The 21,273-nt window shown below is 43.9% G+C and overlaps 1 protein-coding gene across 11 annotated transcripts in view; it reads right to left on the bottom strand.

The window, feature by feature from the left end:
* The window catches only part of TCF20 (transcription factor 20), a 198,305-nt gene that overhangs the window by 53,142 nt on the left and 123,890 nt on the right, over nt 1-21,273 (bottom strand). For all 11 annotated transcript variants that reach the window (XM_075935696.1, XM_006120503.4, XM_006120506.4 and 8 more), the window contains one exon: nt 15,483-21,137. In XM_075935696.1, the coding sequence (XP_075791811.1) occupies nt 15,483-21,101 (5,619 nt within the window). In that variant the 5' untranslated portion in view covers nt 21,102-21,137. The remainder of the gene's footprint in view (nt 1-15,482; nt 21,138-21,273) is intronic.

Raw genomic sequence — 21,273 nt, 5'->3', positions numbered from 1 at the left:
TGGGACCATACTTCTTACTCCAACTCCTGTAACCCTCATTTCAAAAGGAGTAAGGGAAGTGGAAGGAAGAGTGTTCTTCCTTTGACTTCCTGCTGTGTAGACAGTGCAAAAAGCCAAATTAAGCTATTTCAACTTCAGCTATTCAACTGTCATAGCTGAAGTTGCATAGCTTAATTCGACTTGTGCCTTGCTGTGCAGACATGCCCTTAGAAATCCTAGTTTTCCATAATAGAAATAAAATTATCTGATTAAAAACTCCATAAAATTTTACACTTTTCCACAATTAAAACATAACACTGAACTTTAGTTTTCCTAACCACAATATATAGAGATACTAGCTGAACACAATGTTTTATAGATATATTTACAGCTGTAAAATGATGAAAGATCCAGTCACAATGCATTTTTACTATTGCAGAGGGCCCTGCTGTTTCAGCTTCTTAGTTTCATTTCCTTGCATTCAGTTTTGTTTTAACATTTTCCATATGTTCTACAATTGTCTGCCTTCAAACAGTCTATAGCCTTGCTGCATACAATAAGAACAGCACGTGGCCATCAATGTGAAAATTGTCCTTGCCACTCAGCCACATGGTTTTTAGGTGATTTTTAAAGTATTCAGCATATTTTCTCAACTTTAATTATTCATATGTGGAGGCTCAAGTGATATTTGAGATGCACAAACCCTTATATGCTGTCGAGTAAGCTTTATACACCAGAAGCAGTTAAAGTATGTTTAGCTATGTACATTGAAAGTGCATTCAAAAAATCAACCACAAGAGGGGGAGAATGCATGAACTATAGAACTAACACTGGTACTTTCAGTAAAATTCAGTTACTATAAGTTTTGTCTGGTCGGTGTCTCTCACAATGTAAGTTTATTTGCACAGGGAGCCACCAACTAATCAAGAGTGAGATCGACAAGAGATGTGACCATTGGTATATTCCTACTGCTATCCTTTTATTATTCAAGCATGGAATGTCTAGACTAATTCCATAGTACTATTTGATTCACTTAAGATTTTTTTACTATGACACTATTGTTTCTTTCGCATATAATGGCATTCCCTCACAAGCATGACTTATTTTATCATTCCTATATATTTTGTACCCTACTATTAATGTGTCCCATTGAATGTCATTATTGCACCAAGAGTTTTTTTACGCTTATAAGGCATTTGAATGGTAACCGGTAAGCCTCACACTTAACAGGTGACATTTACTGGTTCCCGTTAACCGGTGGGGGCTGGTGCAGCTACCCGCCTGCCACAGGAAGGGGGCTGCTCCAGCCCCATTGGGACCACCGCAAGCAGGCATGCTTCAACCTAGCCAGAGCAGCCCCTGTGAACGGCAAGGCAGCTGCTACAGCCTGGCTGAGGTGGGTGTGTGTGGTAGGGGGGCTAGTCCAGCTCAGCCAGACTGGAGCAGCCCCCTTTGCCTGCCCCCTCTCCCTTTTAATCAGTTAACGGGTTAAACATTACATTTAACCAATTAGGAATATAAAATTCTGTTTAATGCTTATCACATCACTATCTTTTTTTATTACCTGGCACTCAAGTTAACCCATCTCCCTATTTAGAGTTCTTGCATTTGTATAGAAGCACCTATTAAAATTTCTCAATACTTAGTTGTCTGCCTTCATTGGGTATGTCTACACTACAGCACTAATTCGAACTACCTTAGGTCGAATTAGTTAATTCGAACTAAACTAATTCGAATTAGTGCATCTAGCCTTAAAAACTAGTTCAAATTAGCGTTTTGCTAATTCGAACTAGCATGTCCACACTGAGTGGACCCTGAACTGAGGTTAAGGATGGCCAGAAGCAGTGCCGGCAGAGCATCAGATTAGGACTTAGAGCGTGGAGCTGCTGCCGCCTCAGGCTAGCCGAGGGCTGTGCTTAAAGGGACCCGACCCCCACCCCAGACAGACAGTTCTCAGGGGTTCCCCGCTTGCAAAGCAGTCCTGGCTTGGAGTGCCCTGAGTGCCCACACTCGGCACATCACAGCACTCAGCCATCAGCCCGGCTGCACTTGCCGCAGGCTGGCATCCGGGAGGGGAGGGGTCAATCAAGAGTCTTCAGGAGAGTTTCCACCCCGAGGAGCCCGCAGAGCCAGCCCAGTCCTCCCCATCGGGGGCTCGTACCCCATTCCTCCCTCACCTCCTTCCACTTACCCCTCCCTAGCCCCCCTTCCTGATGTTCAAAATAAAGGACATGTGTGTTCAAAAATAGAAACTCTCTTTATTGAACAAAACTCGGGGAGACTGGGAAAAGAAGGTGGGAAAGGGGAAGAGAGAGGGTGGGAGAGGGGAGGGCAACTAAAATGATCGGGTTTGGAACAGGTCCCATATGAAGAGAGGCTCAAGAGACTGGGACTTCGTAGCTTAGAAAAGAGGAGACTGAGGGGGTATATGATAGAGGTCTATAAAAGCACGAGTGGTGTGGAGAGGGTGCATAAAGAAAAGTTCTTCATTAGTTCCCATAATAGAAGGACTAGAGGACACCAAATGAAATGAATGGGTAGCAGGCTTCAAACTAACAGAAAGTTCTTCTTCACAAAGCAAATAGTCAACCTGTGGAACTCCTGGCTGCAAGAGGCTGTGAAGGCTAGAACTATAACAGAGTTTAAAGAGAAGTTAGATAAAGTCATGGAGGTTGGGTCCATGGAGTGCTATTAGCCAGGGGGTAAGTGTTCCTGGCCTCTGTTTGTGGAAGGCTGGAGATGGATGGCACGAGACAAATGGCTTGGTCATTGTCTTCGGTCCATCCCCTCCAGGGTATCTAGTGTTGGTTGCTGTCGGCAGACAGGCTACTGAGCTAGATGGACCTTTGGTCTGACCCAGTATGGCCATTCTAAGCTCAGGGCTCAGGGTCAGGGGTCTCAGTGGACCACCTTGATTTTCATGCAAACCTGCTCCTGGGTGGCCAGGCTGGCAGCTATCCTGGCCTAGACGGCCACTTTCCTGTGCCTAGTGTGGAGGTCGTGGATGAGGTCCACGATGTCTGCACTAGACCAGGCGGGTGCCCACCTCTTGCAGACCTGGGCATGCTCCCAGGAGCCGCCAGCTTGGTCCCAGGAAGAGGCGGAGGGCTGGGTGGCAGCAGGTGGCCGGCTCGAGCCTTGCCAGTTGCAGGGTCTGCTGGCTGGGTGCTGGCAGGCTTGCACCTGGCACGGGCACCGTAGCCAGCCCGTGCCCCTTTAAGGGCTCCGGGGCTGGGAGAGAGGCAGAAGAGTTTCCCTGGTGGTGCCCAGAGTGGCCACCAGGGAAAGCTGGGGAGAGCTAGCCTCCCACTAGTTCGAATTAAGTGGCTACTCAGCCCTTAATTCGAACTAGTTAATTCGAACTAGGCGTTAGTCCTCGTAGAATGAGGTTTACCTAGTTCGAATTAAGCACACCGCTAGTTCGAATTAAGTTCGAACTAGCGGTTTGCATGTGTAGCGCCTATCAAAGTTAATTCGAACTAACGTCTGTTAGTTCGAATTAACTTTGTAGTGTAGACATACTCAATTATATCACAATGGATGGAACCCTGGACTGTTTTCTTCAGTTCCTATGTATACTTTACCAATTTCTAGCCTCTTTGGTAGACTATATAACCCTCTTAAATCAAAGCTCCTCAAAAGGCTGTGTCTGTCCAGAGTGTATATACCTCTTCTGTACCTGTTGGTTTTCCTGCAGCCCTTAGCTTAAGAACTTCTCTATGACCCTTTTAATTCTATACCCAAGCAATCTGGTTCTGTTTTAGTTTAGGTGGTGCCCATTCTTTCCAAATAGGTGCCTCGTTTGGTTCCCCAGTTCCTAAAAAAAAAAAAAAAAAATCTATATTCTTCCTCCAAATACCATCTTATCCAGACAATGAAATCCTGCAGTTCTGCCTATCTAACAAGCCCTGCACATAGATCGGGAACCATTTCAGAGAATGGTAACATGAAGGCTCTGAACTTCAATTGCTTACCTAGTAGACTAAATTTGGCCTCAACTGCTTCTCTTCCGTCTTTCCTATGTCAACTACATGTACCATGATCACTAACTACTCTGCAGCACAGCACGTAAGTCTGTCTAGATGTCTCGAGAGGTCCTCAACCTTCAAATCTGGCAGGAAATTCAATGTGAGGTTCTCCCCTTCATCACAAACCCAACTATTTCTAATAATCAACCTCCCTCCCATCTCCCGCATTAGCAGTGTCACCTCTTATTTTATACTATAAGAATAATGGACTGCATGCCAGAGGTGATCAAGAAAATGCATTAAAAAAACAGGGAGTAGAAAAAGAATATACAAACCAGGCACAGGAAGTAAGATAAGGGTTGTTTGAGCCAGGAGGCTGTTCTCAGGCAGCAAGATAAGATAGACCCTAGTTCAACTGAGACTTTCCAATATCAGCAGACACCCTGCAGCTCCTATACTTCAGTCCTCTTCTTCCAATCTTCACGTTGAGTGTAACTATCCCCAAACTGACTGGGAGATGATGCACTGCTTCCTTGAAACAGCATAGCACAGTGTTTCCCAAATGGTGTTCCATGGAACCCTGGGGTTCCGAAGTGAAAATAAAGGTTCCACGAGAAAAATTCCATTACAGTAACATTTTATGATTTTAAAAAACTAATAATTTAGATTATGTGATTTGTTTTTAAATAAGTGCAATTTAACTAAATGTTGATTTCATGACCTTGTTTAACATTTGTTTATTATCAACCTTACCTATTGGTGGTCTACTTTTTCAGCTCCATGTTATTAGGGGTTCTGCAAAATTCTTTCGAGTTTAAAAGGGTTCCGTAGCCAAATAAAATTGGGAAACACTGGCATAGCATTACAATTTTACTGTGAAAGGCCAACAGGTTGAAAAAACAGCCAAGGAAATTTAAACATCTTAGGAGCAACACTGGTGATAAGGGGAAAGAGGATTTATTAATATTTGTACTACCTAGACCACCTAAGAGCTGTAGTCACAGACCAGGACCCCCAGTTGTATACACGAGGTGCCATACCAAAAAAAAGAAAAAGAAAAACCCACACACTGCCTCTGCCTGCTTACAATCTGAACATCAGACAAGATGGATATAGACAATCAGAGAAGGGTTAAGACTCCACTATTAAAGCTGAAGGACAATGTTGGCACAAGAACAAGTAAATATAAACTGAACATGAACAAATTTGAGCTGAAAATTAGAAGATTCCTTAACTGTCAGAGGGATGAGATTCTGGCACCACCTCCAAACAGGAGTTAGGGGGCAAACAACTCAATTAGTTCTGAGACCAACATGGACAAATGTAAGTGCGCAACTGTATGATTATGTTGGGAGCAGGCTTAGTAGCCCTAGGGTCAATGTTCAATGTTATATCTTATGCTCCTAAGAGCTCCTATTTCAGGGTTTCAGCTGGTCACTAGCAGGGTTCAAGAAGGATTTCCTGCTTCCTCCCCCCCTCCACTGTTTTTGTTTTTATCTCCTTTCTCTGAAACATCAAGCATCCTGGAGATAGTGCAAGAGGGCCAGAGCTCTCAGGTGGCACTAAGCATTCTGTCAGGTGTTTGGCTGGCTGGTTCTTGCTCATATGCTCAGAATCTATACATCACCATACAGGTCAGGAAGGAATTTTCTCCCAGGTCAGACTGACAATGACCTTGGGAGTGGGGAGGGGTGTTCACCAATCTCTGCAGCATGAATACAGATCATCTGCAAGAATTACGTGAGTCTCATTCAATGATTTCCTTACCAGAGCAGAGACCTCCAGTCATAGGCACACCTCCTGTCTGCATGTGGGATGAAATCTAGTCGCCTGTGAGATGCAATGCTTTGGTCTACTTCTGATTGTGTAGGTACTGATGGTATTGAGAGCCTATGATATACAAGTCATACTAGACGGGGACAGACTGAAGCTCAAGAGCTGCAAGTGGCTTTTTAATGCGTCTCCTTATAGCTTTTTGGAGCATATATTAAAACTAGGGATGTTAAATTTTGATTAACTAATCAAATAAGTATATAGGATTTCCATCAACTATTCAATTAATCGATAAGGACTAGCATGGCGTTCCGCCTTTGAAACGTACAAGAGCCGCTCTTGTGCATTTCAAAGACTAAAACACCACGTGGAGCCTGGAGCCAGCGGGGAGTCCCTGCAGCATTACAATCTTTTACATTTAATAACTTTGCTTAACAACTAAATCAGTGTTTTAATTAGAGATATAAGCGACTAATTGACTAGCCGATTATCCGATAAACAAAAGCTTATCGAAGAGTCACCACACTAGTCAACTAGTCGCTTCCTCCCCATTTGCTGCCTCTATCAGAAGTAGGGGGGGAGAAAGGGTACTGGAGGGAGCCTGCTCCCCCTCAAGCTCCAGCTCTGTGGGAGGGGGCAGGGCATAGCAGCTGTGTTCCAACTTTGAAATGTACAAGAGTCCCTACTGGGGCTCTTGTACATTTCAAAGTAAAAGTGCCCTGCATGGAGCCAGAGGGGAGCCCGCTGATCCTGGGCTCCATGGGAAATGTACAAGAATCCCAGTAGGAGAGAAAAGAATCACAGAAGCTAAGGAGGACACGATTTCTAGAAAAAGAGCATGGTAGATGACAGCAAACTCATCTGACAGGTCAAGGAGACTCACAATAGAGTACAAATTCTGATTTTTAGCAAGAAAGATTAGAAACTTTCACAAGAGCAACTTCAATGGAGTGCAAGGAGCAGAAGTCCAGTTAGAGGGGGTTTAGGACACAACTGGAGGACAGCATGTTTCAAGATGGGACAGACTTAAGTATGATTTTACTGTGAAGACAACTCAAAGATCAGATGTTTAAAAGGGAAGAAAAAGAGATGAAAGTTAGTGAGAGGAAGGTCAGGAAATAGGATAGGATCACAGTAGCAAGTGGAGGAATTAAAGAACAGATGAGAAACTTCTGAGTGTGTGACAAAGGAGAATGAAAAGAGTTGTAGGAAGGCAGTGCACCTGAGAGAGAGGAAGTCATATAGTTTGTCATACACACAGAAGAAATCTGTGTTATCCTATACAGAGCAATAAGGGAAGGCAGGAGAGGAGGAACGCTTGAAGAGCAAGAAAGAGGTGGCAAAAGGTGTCTGGAATTGCAGGTAGAGGATTCAATTAAGGAGAAGAACAACAGTTGTTTAGCTAATATGATAGCAGAATTGAAGCAGAAAATGAATCTGTAATGGTAGCAAACAGCCTTTTCATGGGATTTCTTGTAGCGTGAGTACAGGTGGAGAACCAGTGAATACTGAGAATAAGACAGGACTAGGAAATGGCAAGGTTGGACCCCACAATGGGAAAGCACAAAAAAAAGTGTTAAAAGCAGAGGAGAATGAAGCGTAGAGAATCAGCCATCATTTCACCAGAAGGGAAGAGAGGAGAAGGAGGAGATTGCTCAAAGCAGATAAAAAGTCATCAGTACCAATGAACTAGCAAGTGACAAGGCATATGGGTGAGGCACTTCTGTGCTGCTGAAAATGATCAGAGAGAGTGTGCATTAAGGATGTGAAAGGTTAACCAGTAAGCACCACCTTTCATAGGTGATTGCTTATTGGTTCCAGTAAAGCAGTAGGGGCTGGAGCAGCTCCCCGCCTGCCACGAGCGGGCAGCTGCTCGCGCCCAAAAGGGAGGCCACCATGGACAAGGGCTGCTCTGGCAGGGGTTGGGAACTGGCAGAGACAGCCCCAGCATGGCGCTGGAAGCAGGAGCTCTACAGGTTGGGGGATGCTCCAGCCAGGCTGGAGCAGTTCCCCACCCAGATCCTGCTTAATCAGTTAAATATTAGGGCTGAACCAAAGCGGCAGATTGAGTGAAAAGGAGGCAAGGTCAAGGAAAAAGGTTGGATTGTCATCAACATGGAAGTAGGAGTCACCCAGGACAAGAGTGGGAGATTGTATAGACCAGATGAGAGAAAGACAACCAGGACTCCAAATCAAACAAAAAGACTGACTGGGTAGGAGCTGGGCATACAGTACACAGCAGTAACAGGGAGGGAAGTTGAAATAAGAGTCAAATGTAATGCTATGCAATAAAGTAAAAAGAATGGGATGAAGCAGGGTGGAGCTGGACATTAGGGATGTTAAAATGCATTTATTCAGGTAATGTGTATCCACTGAAAATTTCAACAGTTACATGTTTACACGCATGGGGAGATGGCTTCCATAGAACTGCATGCATGCCCGCTCACCCCTTCACAACTCCCCTCCCTCCCGCACAGCTGTGTCTGTCTCAGAGGCTACAGTGTGGGAGTGGAGAGGGCATGTGGATCCATGGGAGCTGGTGTTCACGGGGAGCCAGCTTAAAAGCACCCTGTGCACCTGCTCCTGCCTGCTCTCCCGCACTGCTGCCTCTGAAACAGAGGCAGCAGCACTGGGGGAAAAGGAGGCTGTATGTAACCGTGACTCATCGGTTAACTGATTACACTAGGGCAGGGGTGTCCAAACTTTTTTCAATGAGGGCCAGATTTGATGAAGTGAACATGCGTGAGGGCCGACCATTTTGCCTGACATTCTTTGAACCATTAAAATTAAACGCAAATTAACTATTTTATGCAAAGTTTATTGCAAACGGCATACTTTTCATTTAGTCACATGGATGACAAATCTAAACAGGTGTTAAATCACTCTGCCTTTCATATCTGAAGGCCAGATGAAAAAAAAATCCAGGAAGCTGAAATATGGTGTCAGGAACATTGTAAAGTACATTACATATTATTGGTAATAAATAAAGGTTGTCTGTCAACTTTTAAGTTCAAAAAATATGAACAGGAACATAACACCAAGTATACATGTTGTGTCCAAATATATTTATAACTGATTTAGACCAACTGACATTAACTGAGATTTTACAATGTATTCATCTCAATACATATGGATTCGTTGGGGGCCATAAAAGATAGATATTGCCAAATTACCTGTGGGGCAGTATTAAACCGGAACACGGGCCGCAATTGGCCCGCGGGCCGGACTTTGGACATGCCTGCACTAGGGCTACTCAACACACGACCTGTTTGTTTGTGGCCTGTGGTGAGGTTTGGGTTAACGCGGGGCTCAACACGTGGCCCGCAGGTGGGAGCCAAAACAAATTTAATATAATGGTCTTCTGTTGATAGGTGTTTTAGTAGTTAAATTCCTGGATTGTCATTGCTCATTAAAAGCGCTGTCATATGGGTGGAAATCGGGTCAATATTGTATTTTATTAATATCAGCGGCATTAACTTAAATGGAGCCTGTGTGTTGTTTAGTCTTGTCTTAATCTTTATATTCATGCCCGTCAATGTGTAAGAAGCTATTTGCATATACAATTGCATGTATATGCAACCACACTTAAGTTGCAGCCCTCGGCACATGCTGTGAATATCATTGTGGCCCCCAGAGCTTCTAAAGTTGAGTAGCCCTGGTTTACACTATCACATCCCTACTGGACATAGCAGGTACAAGAAAGAAGCCCAGTATCCACAGCCTCCTCTGCAATGGTTTGATTCAGGGTCAAAAAAATAAAACCTACTTTAAACTTAAAATTTAGGTCAGCATAACTACAGCACTCAAAAGGGTGGAAAAGCTGCACCTCTGAGCAGCGTAGCTATGCCAACCAAACCTTAAGTATAGCTGTTTCCATCAACCTAAAATACCATCGCTCAAGGAGACAATGTTCCTATACTGATGCAAAAACCCTCCCTTTGGTGTGGGCTGTGTTTAGGATATGGGGTTATGCCAGCATATATACAGAGTTATAGTTATTCTGGTATGGTCCTAATTAGGATTAAAAACAGACTGATGAAAGGAGAGGCCTCCATAAGAGAAGGCAGCTGCAGAGGCAGTGTCAGCTAAAAGGACACAGGTCTCTGCAAGAGCCAGGACCTAAAGGGAACGAGTTATGAAAAAATTGTGACAGTATAAAGGAGGAGGGAAGCCGGTCTTGTACTACTGCAATTCCAACTGTTTGCAGGTGTCAACCTCTCATTCCTGGCTACTGACAGCAAATCACATCATCATCTACAACCAGGGGATTCTGTAATGTTTTTCCTAGAATTGGCATACTATACTCTTTCCAGAGCCAAGACAGCACTTTAAGATTGGATAGGTTCTGAAGTCAACAGGCAAAAAAACCCACACGTGTGATGGTTCATATCTGCACTAATGACATGGCATCACAGGATATCCAACAGATACAAAATGACTTCAGGAAACCTGGAATCATGCTGAAGAGTGTCCAAGCAATATTCTGTGCGATTCTTCCTGTTCCATGAGAGAAAGGATACAGAAGGGAGAAGAGTCTGGAAGTTAACTAGTGGGTAAAGTTATGTGAAGTAGGTTGGAGGACTTTTGTTTTGTGGAACTTTGGTCCACCTTTTGTGGTGAGAGGAGTCTGCATAGTTTGAGTATCTTCAGTTCAGTATAAGGGAAACCAATCTCCTCAGGAACAGACTTGCTGAAAGAGTCAAGCAAGCATTAAATTAATAACAAAAGGGGAGGATAAAAAGAGGACTGGGCAGTCATTTAACAAAGAATCAAGATGCTAAAAACCAAATTAATAAGGATCTAAAGAACATAAAGAGAAGAAATTATATAATTATCTATGCACAAATATGAGGAGCCTGGGTATCAAACAAAATTTATTAGAATCACTCATTTATGAGCATAAATTCAATATAACTGGCATTATTGAAACCCGGTGGGATGTTGAAAATCAATTGTTATAACCTATTTAGGAATGACTGGTTGAGCAAAAGGGGAGTTGCTGCAGCACTTTATATCAAAATGGATATTACCAGTTTCTGAATCACTGAGAACGCTAAAGAAAATGACCTTGAATGCCTATGGTTCAGCTTCTTAACAGATAAAGCACAAAATGGGGGGGTTAATATTGGCATCTGCTACATAGCACCAAATAATGCCAGAGAACAGAATGACCAGCAAGCTCTTTACCCATCTACCTATAAATATGTAGAAAAAAATCTGCATGATCATGAGGGACTTCAATTTGAGTGACATGCTGGAGATCTCATGCTACCAGTACTAAGACATTCCTTGGAATTGCTAAATATTCTAGATGACAAATTTCCTAACTGAAAAATGTGTTGCAACCAAATTCTATACTAGACCTCATCTTGATAGATTAAGAGGAACTGATCACAAAACTAAAAAATAATGGCAGTTTAGGTACTTGAGATTTATATTGTGCAAGCAAAAAAAAAACACAAAACAAAACAGTAATATTTATATATACACACACGCATACCCACCCACATATATATATGGCCCGCCTGAGTATTTTAAAAGGGCCAATTTCACAAAACCAAAAACAATTATGAGCCTAAGCAACTGGGAGAAAGAATCAATTCAGAAAAATGTGAATAACTGAGAATTTACTAGATGTCCAATGAGCCAAATTGAGGAGGAAACTAGGGATGTAATAATATAGTCTATTAACCGATTAGCAAAAGCTTATAGGTTAATGCTATAGACTATACGCAATTTCCCCCCCACCCCTTGCAGTACATTTAGCAGCAGGCTGGCCAGAAGCCCAGCTCAGTCCTGGCTTGCACTGGGTCCTACACCTACCTCCACTGCGGCTCTGCATTTGAAGTGTATTAGGAACCAAGCAGGCAAGCAGCCCAGCTCATTCCAACTTGGGCTGGATCTGGGTGCTCAGGCCCCTCCCCCGGGACTATAGAATAGTCGACTAACTGATAAGAATGTATAAGGTTAATTGACTATTCAATTAACTGTTATTTAACTTCCCTAGAGGAAACCTAAGCTGATTAAAAATTTGCCTTGGTGTAAAGGGTACAGTAATACAGCTATTAAACACAAATACATAGCAAATGAAAAAGGGAAGCTGATAGTAATTAATATTAATCACAAACTAAGAATTACAGAAAATTCCTAAGGGAAGCAAAGGAACACAAGAAAAAAAATCTATAGTCAGAACAGTTAAGGAGAATCAGTTTTTAAAAGTGTGTTAGTAACAAAAATAATCCTAAAAGTTATATTGGTCCATTGCTAGATGGAAATGCTAGAATTATTAAAAATACAGAAAAAGCAGAAGCATTCAAACAAGTATTTCTGTTCTGAATTCTGAAAAAACAAGATGATATAGTTTCACAATTAGGTGATAACACTCTTTCCAGCCTACCAGTATCTCAGATGGAAGTGACAAACGAGTTACTAAATTAAATATCAGCAGGTTCAGACAGTTTGCATCCAAAAGTTTTAAGAGAGCTAGTCAAGAAGGGCACAGGACTGTTAACAAGTATTTTCAATAAATCTTTTCAAGAACATCAGGAAATTCCAGAAGAAAGAGAAAAAGCTAATGTGCCAATATTTATAAACAGTATATTGGATGACCCAGGAAATTATAAGACTATCAGTTTGACATGTATCCCAGACAAAATCAGAGAACACTAGAACTGGAAGAGACATCGAAAGGTCATAGAGTCCAGTCCCTGCCCTCATGGCAGGACCAGTACCATCTAGACCATCCCTGATAGACATCTATCTAATCTGCTCTTAAATATCTCCAGAGATGGAGATTCCACAACTTCCCTAGGCAACTTATTCCAGTATTTAACCACCCTGACAGTCAGGAATTTTCCTAATGTCCAACCTACACCTCCCTTGGTGCAGTTTAAGCCCATTGCTTCTTGTCCAATCCTCAGAGGCTAAGGAGAACAATGTTTCCTCTCTCCTCCTCGTGACACTCTTTTAGATACCTGGAAACTACTATCATGTGCCCTCTCAGTCTTCTCCTTTCCAAACTAAACAAGCCCAATTCAGTCTTCCTTCATAGGTCATGTTCTCTAGACCTTTCATCATTCTTGTTGCTCTTCTCTCACCCTTCTCCAATTTCTCCACATCTTTCTTGAAATTTGGTGCCCAGAACTGGACACAATACTCCAACTGAGGCCTGATCAGCGCAGAGAAGAGCAGAAGAATGACTTGTGTCTTGCTCACAATGCTCCTGTTAATGCTTCCCTGGATGTTTGCTTTTTTTGTAACAGGGTCATACCATTGACTCATATTTAGTTTGTGGTCCACTATGACCTCTAGATCCCTTTCCTAGAAAGTCACTTCCCATTTTGTATGTGTGAAACGGATTGTTTCTTCCTAAGTAGAGTACTTTGCATTTGTCCTTATTAAACTTCATCCTATTTACCTCGGACCATTTCTCCAGTTTGTCCAGATCATTTTGAATTATGACCCTATCCTGTAAAGCAGTTGTAACCCCTCCCAGCTTCGTATCTGCAAACTTAATAAGCATACTCTCTATGCCAATATCTAAATCGTTGAAGTTATTGAACAGAACCAGTCCCAAAACAGACCCCTGTGGAACCCCACTTGTTATGCCTTTCCAGCAGGATTGTGAACTGTTAATAACTACTCTCTGAGAATGGTTATCCAGCCAGTTATGCACCCACCTTATAGTAGCCCCAAATAAGTTGTATTTGCCTAGTTTACTGATAAGAATATCAAGCAAGACTATATCAAATGCTTTACTAAAGTCTAGGTATACCACATCCACCACTTCTCCCTTATCCACAAGACTCATCCTATCAGAGAAAGCTATCAGATTGGTCTGACATGATTTGTTCTGACTGTTACCTATCCCCCTATTATCTTCCCAGGTGTTTGCAGAGGATTTCCTTAATTACTTACTCCATTATCTTTCCTGGCACAGAAGTTAAACTGATTGGTCTATAGTTTCCTGGGTTGTTCTTGTTTCCCTTTTTATAGATGAGCACTATATTGGCCCTAATAATGGAGTGTATGATATTGGACTCAATTAATAAAGAATTAAAGTAATATAAATAATAATATTAATCAACGAAGATTTATAGAAACAGACCCTTTCAAACTTAACAGCCTTCTTAAATGAAAATACAAGTTTGGTTGGTAGGTACTAGGAATGATGCAATATATTTAGAATTCTGCAAAGCATTTAACTTGGTACCACCTAACATTCTGATTAAAAACTAGCGGATACATTTCAAACTGTAGTTGTAAATAAAGAATCATCATCAAGCAGATGTATTTCTAATAGGAGTCCTGCAAAGATTATTTCCTCACCCTATGCTATTTAGCATTTCTATCAAAGACATCGAACAAAATAATCAGTAAATTATGCAAAACTGGGAGAGTGTTAAATAATGGAGAGGACAGGTCACTGATTCCGAGTGATCTTTGTTGCTTAGTAAACTGGGTATTAGCAAATAACGTATGTGTGTGAAAGTAATACAGCTAAAAGTATATATTTAGGCGCAAAGAACTGCCATACTTACAAGATGGGGAAATACTGAGGGAAACAGTGACTAAGAAAAAAAATCTAGGGGTTGTTTGTGTTAGATAATCAGCTGAACATGAGCTCTCAATGTGACTCTGTAGCTAAAAGGCACTACTGTAATCCTGGGATGCATAAAGAGGAATCTTGAGTAGGAGTAGAAAGGTTATTTTGCCTATGTATTTGGCCCTGGTATAACTGCTTCTGGAATATTATAATGTCCAGTTCAGGTATTCACAGTTCAAGAAGGATGCTGATAAACTGAATATGGTTCAGAAAAGAACCACAAGAATTATTAAAGGATTAGAAAACATGTCCTGTAGAGACAGACATAAGGGGTTCAATCTGTTTAGTTTAAGAAAGGACTATAATCAATTCACCCACAACCTTTAAGTACCTGTCTGGGGAACAGTTATTAAATAACATGCTCTTTGATCTAGCAGACAAAGCTATAACACAATCCAGTGGCTGGAAGTTGAAGACAGGTAAATTCAGACTGGCAATAAGGCACAAGTTTAACAGTGAGACTAACCATTGGAATACTATCAGGTTCTTGATGGATTCTCCATCACTGGCAGTTCTTAAATCAAGATTAGATGTTTCTCTAAAAAGATATGCTTCAGGAATTATTTCAGGGAAGACCTACAACCTGCGTTACATAGGAGGTCAGGCAAGATGATCACAATAGTTCTTTCTGGCATGGGAAACTGTATAAACATCTCAAGACCTCAACTCCTGGCAACTATCTTTCTGGCCAGAAAGGACTAGATAGTACTCTGAAACTTATCAACATAACTGGATCCAGGCTTGTAGCACCAGTAGCCTTTGTACTGTGGGTTGTAGCATTCGGGTTGTAGCATACAAAACTTTTGTGGTTGTAGCATATGAATCGGTATCTAACAGTAACTGGATAAAGAATGAAGCCAAGACCTTCAGGAATATACAAATCCTTTAGACAACTAATTCGCATTAAAATTAATAGGTACTGAGCATCCAAATCCTCCAGGTGGCTTTAAAAATCTCAGCCCAAACTAAATCTCCCCAGGTGGCCTACAGTAGATTTTTTACCATTCATCAAAAGGGAACTACTGATGATTTAGCAAGAGGAAACAAGGATGCATAAGGTGTAGCCGAAAGAAACACACATACTACAGAGGGACAAAATTATATAGTTGCAAAAGAAAAATGCTTCACCCATCAATGCAGTAAAATCTGGTACTCACCATCTCTCTTGCTATTTCCACAGCTTCCTGCAGCCCATAAAGCCTGCCACAGACCAGGTAGATTCCATTGGCCCAGAGAATACAACCCTCGTGGACCCAAAATTCATTGCTGTCAAGAGGTAGTTCAGGAATTTGTAACTCCAGCTCAGGGCCACCTTCTGAAGTGGGCATGGGGGTTTTTAAGTCTGAGAGAGTCTTTTCATTGCCACTGCCACCCTCAGTGGTTGCTTTCTTACAAGCAGCTCCTCTTGAAAGTGACCGAGGGGCCCCCCCACAGTCCTCAGAGCGATGCCGCCTCTTAAAACGGGGGTGGGCAGCCAGGCTTCTTTGTTCTTTCTGTTGTTGCTGTTCTTCTTCCTCTTCTGTATCAGTCTTGGAGCCATTAGAAGCACTTTTGTGTCGTACCTTGACCTTGCTTTGCATTTCTGAGGCCCTCTTGGGAGGCGGGTTTTTGGGCAGCGTAGCTGCATAATCCTGGGGATAAAAAGGCCCAAAGAGGTCTCCCATGTTGCGATAACTGGCCCACTTACCACACAGGCAGCAAACCAGATGCCCCAAGACAGAAGACTCCGTTATCACAGGACCCTGCAGCATGAAAGATGAGGTGGGCAGAACTTTGCTCTCAGTGTTGCTAGGAGGGGGTGTCAGTGACCTTTGTCCCTTTCGGCCCCTCACCAACTTGTTCTGCTCTTCTTCCTCTGCATTGATGATTGTGCACACAGCACCTATCTCACACTTGTTTATCACATGAATGTATGGGAAAAAAGACTTGTTCTTGGTGTCAGTTTTATCCAGAGACTGGGTGGCATACTTCAGCTTTATCTCTGGTTCTTGAGGTTCCACAATTGGAGCAGCCCGTCTAGTTTTCCGCTTTCGTGGTTGTGCTGCAGGTTTCCTCCTCTCCCTCCTTTGTCTCTTAGGTTTTGGCTCTCCACCTCTTGTCCCTTCTGATGGCTGTGTTGGTAGTGGCACTGGTGGTGGAGGTGGCGGCGGCGGCGGCGGCTGCTGCTGCTGCTGCTGCTTCTTCTGCTTATTTACACTACCAATAGGCCTCCCCTTTTTCTTTCCAGAGGGGAAGTATCCCTTTGGAGGGAAGCCATCTGGCTTAGGTGAAATATTTGTCACATCTCTATCTTTTTCTTCAGACTTTAGGTTTGGTTCAGAAGTCAACACACTGGAAGGAGAAACTGTTTTTGAGTCAGGAAACATCAAAGTTCCAGTCCCAGTTAAGGATCCATCTGATCGCCCTTGACTACCAGACTTGTGTGAAGGTTGTATGGCCACATTGGCCCCAGATCCCTCTTTACTGACACTAGCAACTTCTGGTGTCTCCTTCTTGATTTTGTCATCCCCACTGCTGTGCCATTCTTCTACAGATCGTGGCAGAGATGTTTCACTAGTCAATTCCTGGCTTACTTGCCCCACTGGATCAGACACAGCCTCTCCTTTTCTTTTCTCTGTGTCTGGTCCATGACTTGCCAAACTCCCACCTTCAGGTGGTCCACATTTGAGGGACAGGATGTCATCAAGGGTGACTGCATCTGCACCAGTGTCAGCACTGTTGGAGGAAACGCTTCTCCTGATGTTGGGGGAGGTAATCTTTTGAACAATTGCTTCCAGTTTTAATCCCCGCCCCTTCCGTGGGGGCAGTATTTTGGTCTTAGCAGGGCTTGTGAGGGAAACAGCAGGACAATTCCTGTTGTCAGGACTTTGGAGATCCTTGGAGGAATCTCCCTTTGGGAGTGGCTTGCCACCATCTTGGCTTAGAGATGAGTGAGCATAGGAGTTGAATGCTTTGTCAGCTGCTTCCTTTGAGGTGGGATGTAGTCGCCCTTTATCTTCTGTGCTACTGTTCTTCATATCCTGTGACTGTCTTTTGCTGGGAATTGGAGAAATGAAAGAACGGACCCGCCTCCTCATAATTAAGGGATTTTGAGGAGACTGGTCTTCTTGGCCAGGGAGCCTCAGCATTGCATTACTAGGTTTGGGCAAATCTGTAGATTCCTCCCGCCTATGCCCATCGCTATCTTGAGAGCAAAACCTTTTCTGATTGGTTGCTCCTAGAGGGCCACTGTTCTTGGCAGGAGAGATCTGCCGGGAGAGATCCCAACCAGATTCTTGATGCTGCATCTTCTGGCCAACATGTTTTAAGTCAGTACATTTGTTTTGAGTACCATCACTCCCCATGAGGCAGCGCCCAGCATCTTGGTTTCCAGTATCATGGTAAGAGCTAGCCTGGATGTACATCATTGCTTCCTTGTCATTTTTCAAGGGACTTCTTACTCTATCAAGAAACTGCTGTTGTCTTGGACTCTTCTTTGTCCCTTCCTGCCTGTGCTGAGCTGCAGCAATCACACCCTGTGCAGAACTGCTGCACCAATCTTTGTATTCGTCTTGCTGCTGATGGTATATCTGCCTTTTGTAATGATACTGGGAATTCAAACTTTGGTTAGGGTCTCCAAAAACATGAGACCTTGTGTTGGTGTGATATGCCGAAGCCAAAGATGAGCCTTCAGAATTCTGGGGAAAGGGAGAATGCAAAGAACCCCTGCTGACTCTCTCAGACAGTGTCATATGTGGGTTCATGTGGTGAAGGTCTGTTCCTGGACCTCTGCTCCTGCCTGGTGACATCTTCAGTTTGTCAGCCAGATCCTGGTATTGAGAAGGTGATTTGCCCCTCATCCCCTCTCTGCTGCTTCCCATTCTTCCAGGTGCTCGTTTTAACTGTGTTGATCTGCTGTCTTGCTGGGAGACATAGTCTGGGGTAGAATCAGGAGCTGCAGCCCCAGGGCTGGCATTGGTTCGGAAAGATTCATGCTTCACATTGGCAGGATGACAATGGTCTCCTGATTTTTTATTGTTGAGACTGGCTGAGATCTTGGATTGTTCAAAATCTTCCTCTTTTATTTGCCCACTATGAGACTTCAGTTTTGTTTCCATGGACACCAGGCCACCAGGGAGGATGACTGATTGGCCTAAACCAGGAGTGAGACGTTCACTCCGCCCACTTCTGGCCTCAATGCTTATGTGACCCATTGGGTGAGGCCCAGGATCTCTGACAAGTTGCCTTAATGGAGATATGTCACAGATCACTGATCTTCTCTCTGAGAGTGTTCCTCCTTCGTGAGCTGAAGACTGTGATTCGATCTCAAACTTTCTAGGGATTGGATAGTCCGCCAGATTGATCTGTTTCATCTCAGGAGCTGTACCACTTGATTTTCTATCCCAAGGGCCCCAGTGAGGGCTTTCCAAGAGAGACCCTAAGCTTTTATTTAGAAGGCTCCTATTTGTTAATTCATTGGTTTGACTAATTAGAATGTTGGGCCTCATGGCTCCTTCCAGGCTTCCTGCCATGCCTGGATGTTCTTGTGCATTCCTAGCATATCTTCTGTCTGGGTGGTGGTGATAACCCTGTAAGACCTCCTGTAGAAGACTGGGAAACTTCTCATTCCTGCCTTTTCGCTCACTATGCCCCGGAAAATCCCCCTTTTCTTGACTTGATGGATACTGAGGAAAGCCACCAATATTTCTCTGTATGCCAGCCCCAAGATTGTCCTTATAGCTGTACCTCAAACTGCCAGATGATTTGGAAGATTCTGTTCTGCCAGAAAAATTTGGGCCAATGACTGTATGGCCAGGCTGGCTGTTTCCCTCTCCATTGTGGTTTGTATTGTTATCCCCACTCTTACTCCCTTTGCTTCCTGCTTGAGGCTCTGACTGTGGTAACACCTGTCCAGTTTCTTTCATTCCACTGGCACCAGGAGGTGCTTGGGTGGCTGGGGGAGCATCATCTTGTGAGGGTTTATCCTGCCCGCCTGATTTTTCTACTCTGCCTGTCATGGCCTCCCGAGAAACTATCACCCCAACTGTCTTTTCATTCACTTTTGGGGTGACCTCCACTGCTATTGAGATTTCCTTTTCAGCTGGGGAGGCCACGTCTTCCCTAACTGTAGGGCTGGTACTGAGTTTTGCTGGCTCATTCTGAGAACCTTGTGCTGGTGATGAATTGGATCGCTCCAAGTTACTCCGATTGTAGGTAGTGTCAGAGCTAGTGCTCTGGCCACTCAGCTGTCTCACCCGCTCTCCATGGTCCTCTGAACTGCTAGAGCAGCCACCATCGATGGACTCTGCCAGGGGAGACTTAAGCTGTTCTTCTGCCTGGGAGGAGCCTTCTGAGTTGGTACAACTGTCAGCTTTTTTAGACGATGATGACCTTTTGGAATTTTTTTTCTGAGGTGCCAACGCATCTGAAAGTAACATGTGCTGGACTGTGTTAGGAAGATTGGCCACTTGAGAGCTTAAAGCACTTAGGCTGCTCAGCCCTGGATCTGTAAGTCTTTTTTCCTGAAGTCCTTCCAGCCCAAATCCCTTGAATCCTCCACCATGAGCATTGGGGCTTGGCAACATGGATGGTGTTGGGCTAAGCTGAGGCATCATCTGTAAAATTCGATTTCTAGAGCCTATCGACATATTGCCTTGCCCACATTGAAGGTTTTCCCCACCTGGCATGAGGGGAGAAGGGGTAGAGCTGCAGCTTGGAGACTGGACCACCGAGGCAGCTGGAGATGGGTTGGATATAGGACTGAAGTTCTGATGAAACTGCATGGGTGATCTCACAGGGACTTCAGCTTGGCTGTACTGTCCCACTTGACTCTGAAGAGATAGCTTGGTGGTAGCATTTGAGTACTGCATTACATGCTGTGAGGGGTGCTGTTGCTGCTGCCCCTGCTGCCCACCTTGGGGCATCTTAGACTGTTCAAAACTTTTCATTGGCTGAGCTTGAAAGCTGTAATTAGATTGAGTCCCATATCCCTGTGAATTAGAACCTACAGCATGGCTTTCATACTGTGAACCAGAATTCACACTGTAACTGCCATCATAGTTCTGCCCAGACTGCCCAAAACGCTGTGGAGAGGGGAAGGAGGAAGAGGAAGAAGCAGGGGGTTGATAGTGTTGGCTGAACTGACCCACTCGTAACTGGTACCCAGAAGCAGAGGAAGGCAGGGCAGATGGACGCTGCATTGGCTGCAAGTGGGAGGTGCTAGACGCAGGCTGGCTGGATGCCTGTGGTAAAGGCTGATGGGATTGATAGAGCTGCTGTCTTAGCTGCTGCACCTGCTGCTGCTGGCTGGAAGCCTGCTGCTGATACTGGGCACTCCCTGGAGAAAAAGGGCCAGTATAATCCTGCTGATAGTGAGATACACCCCCAAGGCCTGAATGCTGTGTTTGGAACTGGCTCACATGTCCCTCGCTCCCATACTGGCTCCCAAAGTTGCTTCCTTGGGGTGGCCCATAGCTTTGCACTGGTCCAGATGGCCTGCGCTGAGGTGGCTGCTGCCCACCTGCAGCCACTGTGTCCTTGTTGGAGGCCATGTAGTAAAACTCTCCTCCTTCTTTTCTGAAACCTTGATAGCTCTGATGCCCAGAGCTCTCACCAGCCATTGCTGCAGATGCTCCTGTTGCTCCCCGGCGCCCGCTGCCAGCACCTCCTCCAAAACTCTGGAACATCTGGGCCTGCTGGCGGGAGCTAAATTCTTCTAGCCTGGATGCTCCGTGAACTTCCTGTGGGTAGCTCTGCTGATTTCCGTGGTAACTGCTTTGCTCCCGAAAGGACTGCATGCTGTTCAGCACCAGAGCGACCCCTCGATAGCCCTCCTAAAAAAGAGAAAAAAAGTTAGCAAATTCACATCTCCCAATCAGATCATCTGTAAAATTAAACTATAGCATCTAGCATTAATTCAAATTAAATACCTCTTCTACCACGCAGCTCTATCAATGCATAATCTCTTAA

This window comes from Pelodiscus sinensis, chromosome 1, assembly GCF_049634645.1.
Source record: "Pelodiscus sinensis isolate JC-2024 chromosome 1, ASM4963464v1, whole genome shotgun sequence".
Classification (NCBI taxonomy): domain Eukaryota; kingdom Metazoa; phylum Chordata; order Testudines; family Trionychidae; genus Pelodiscus; species Pelodiscus sinensis.
The sequence above is the reverse complement of the archived record's forward strand: the minus strand, read 5'-3'. Positions and strand labels throughout refer to the sequence as shown.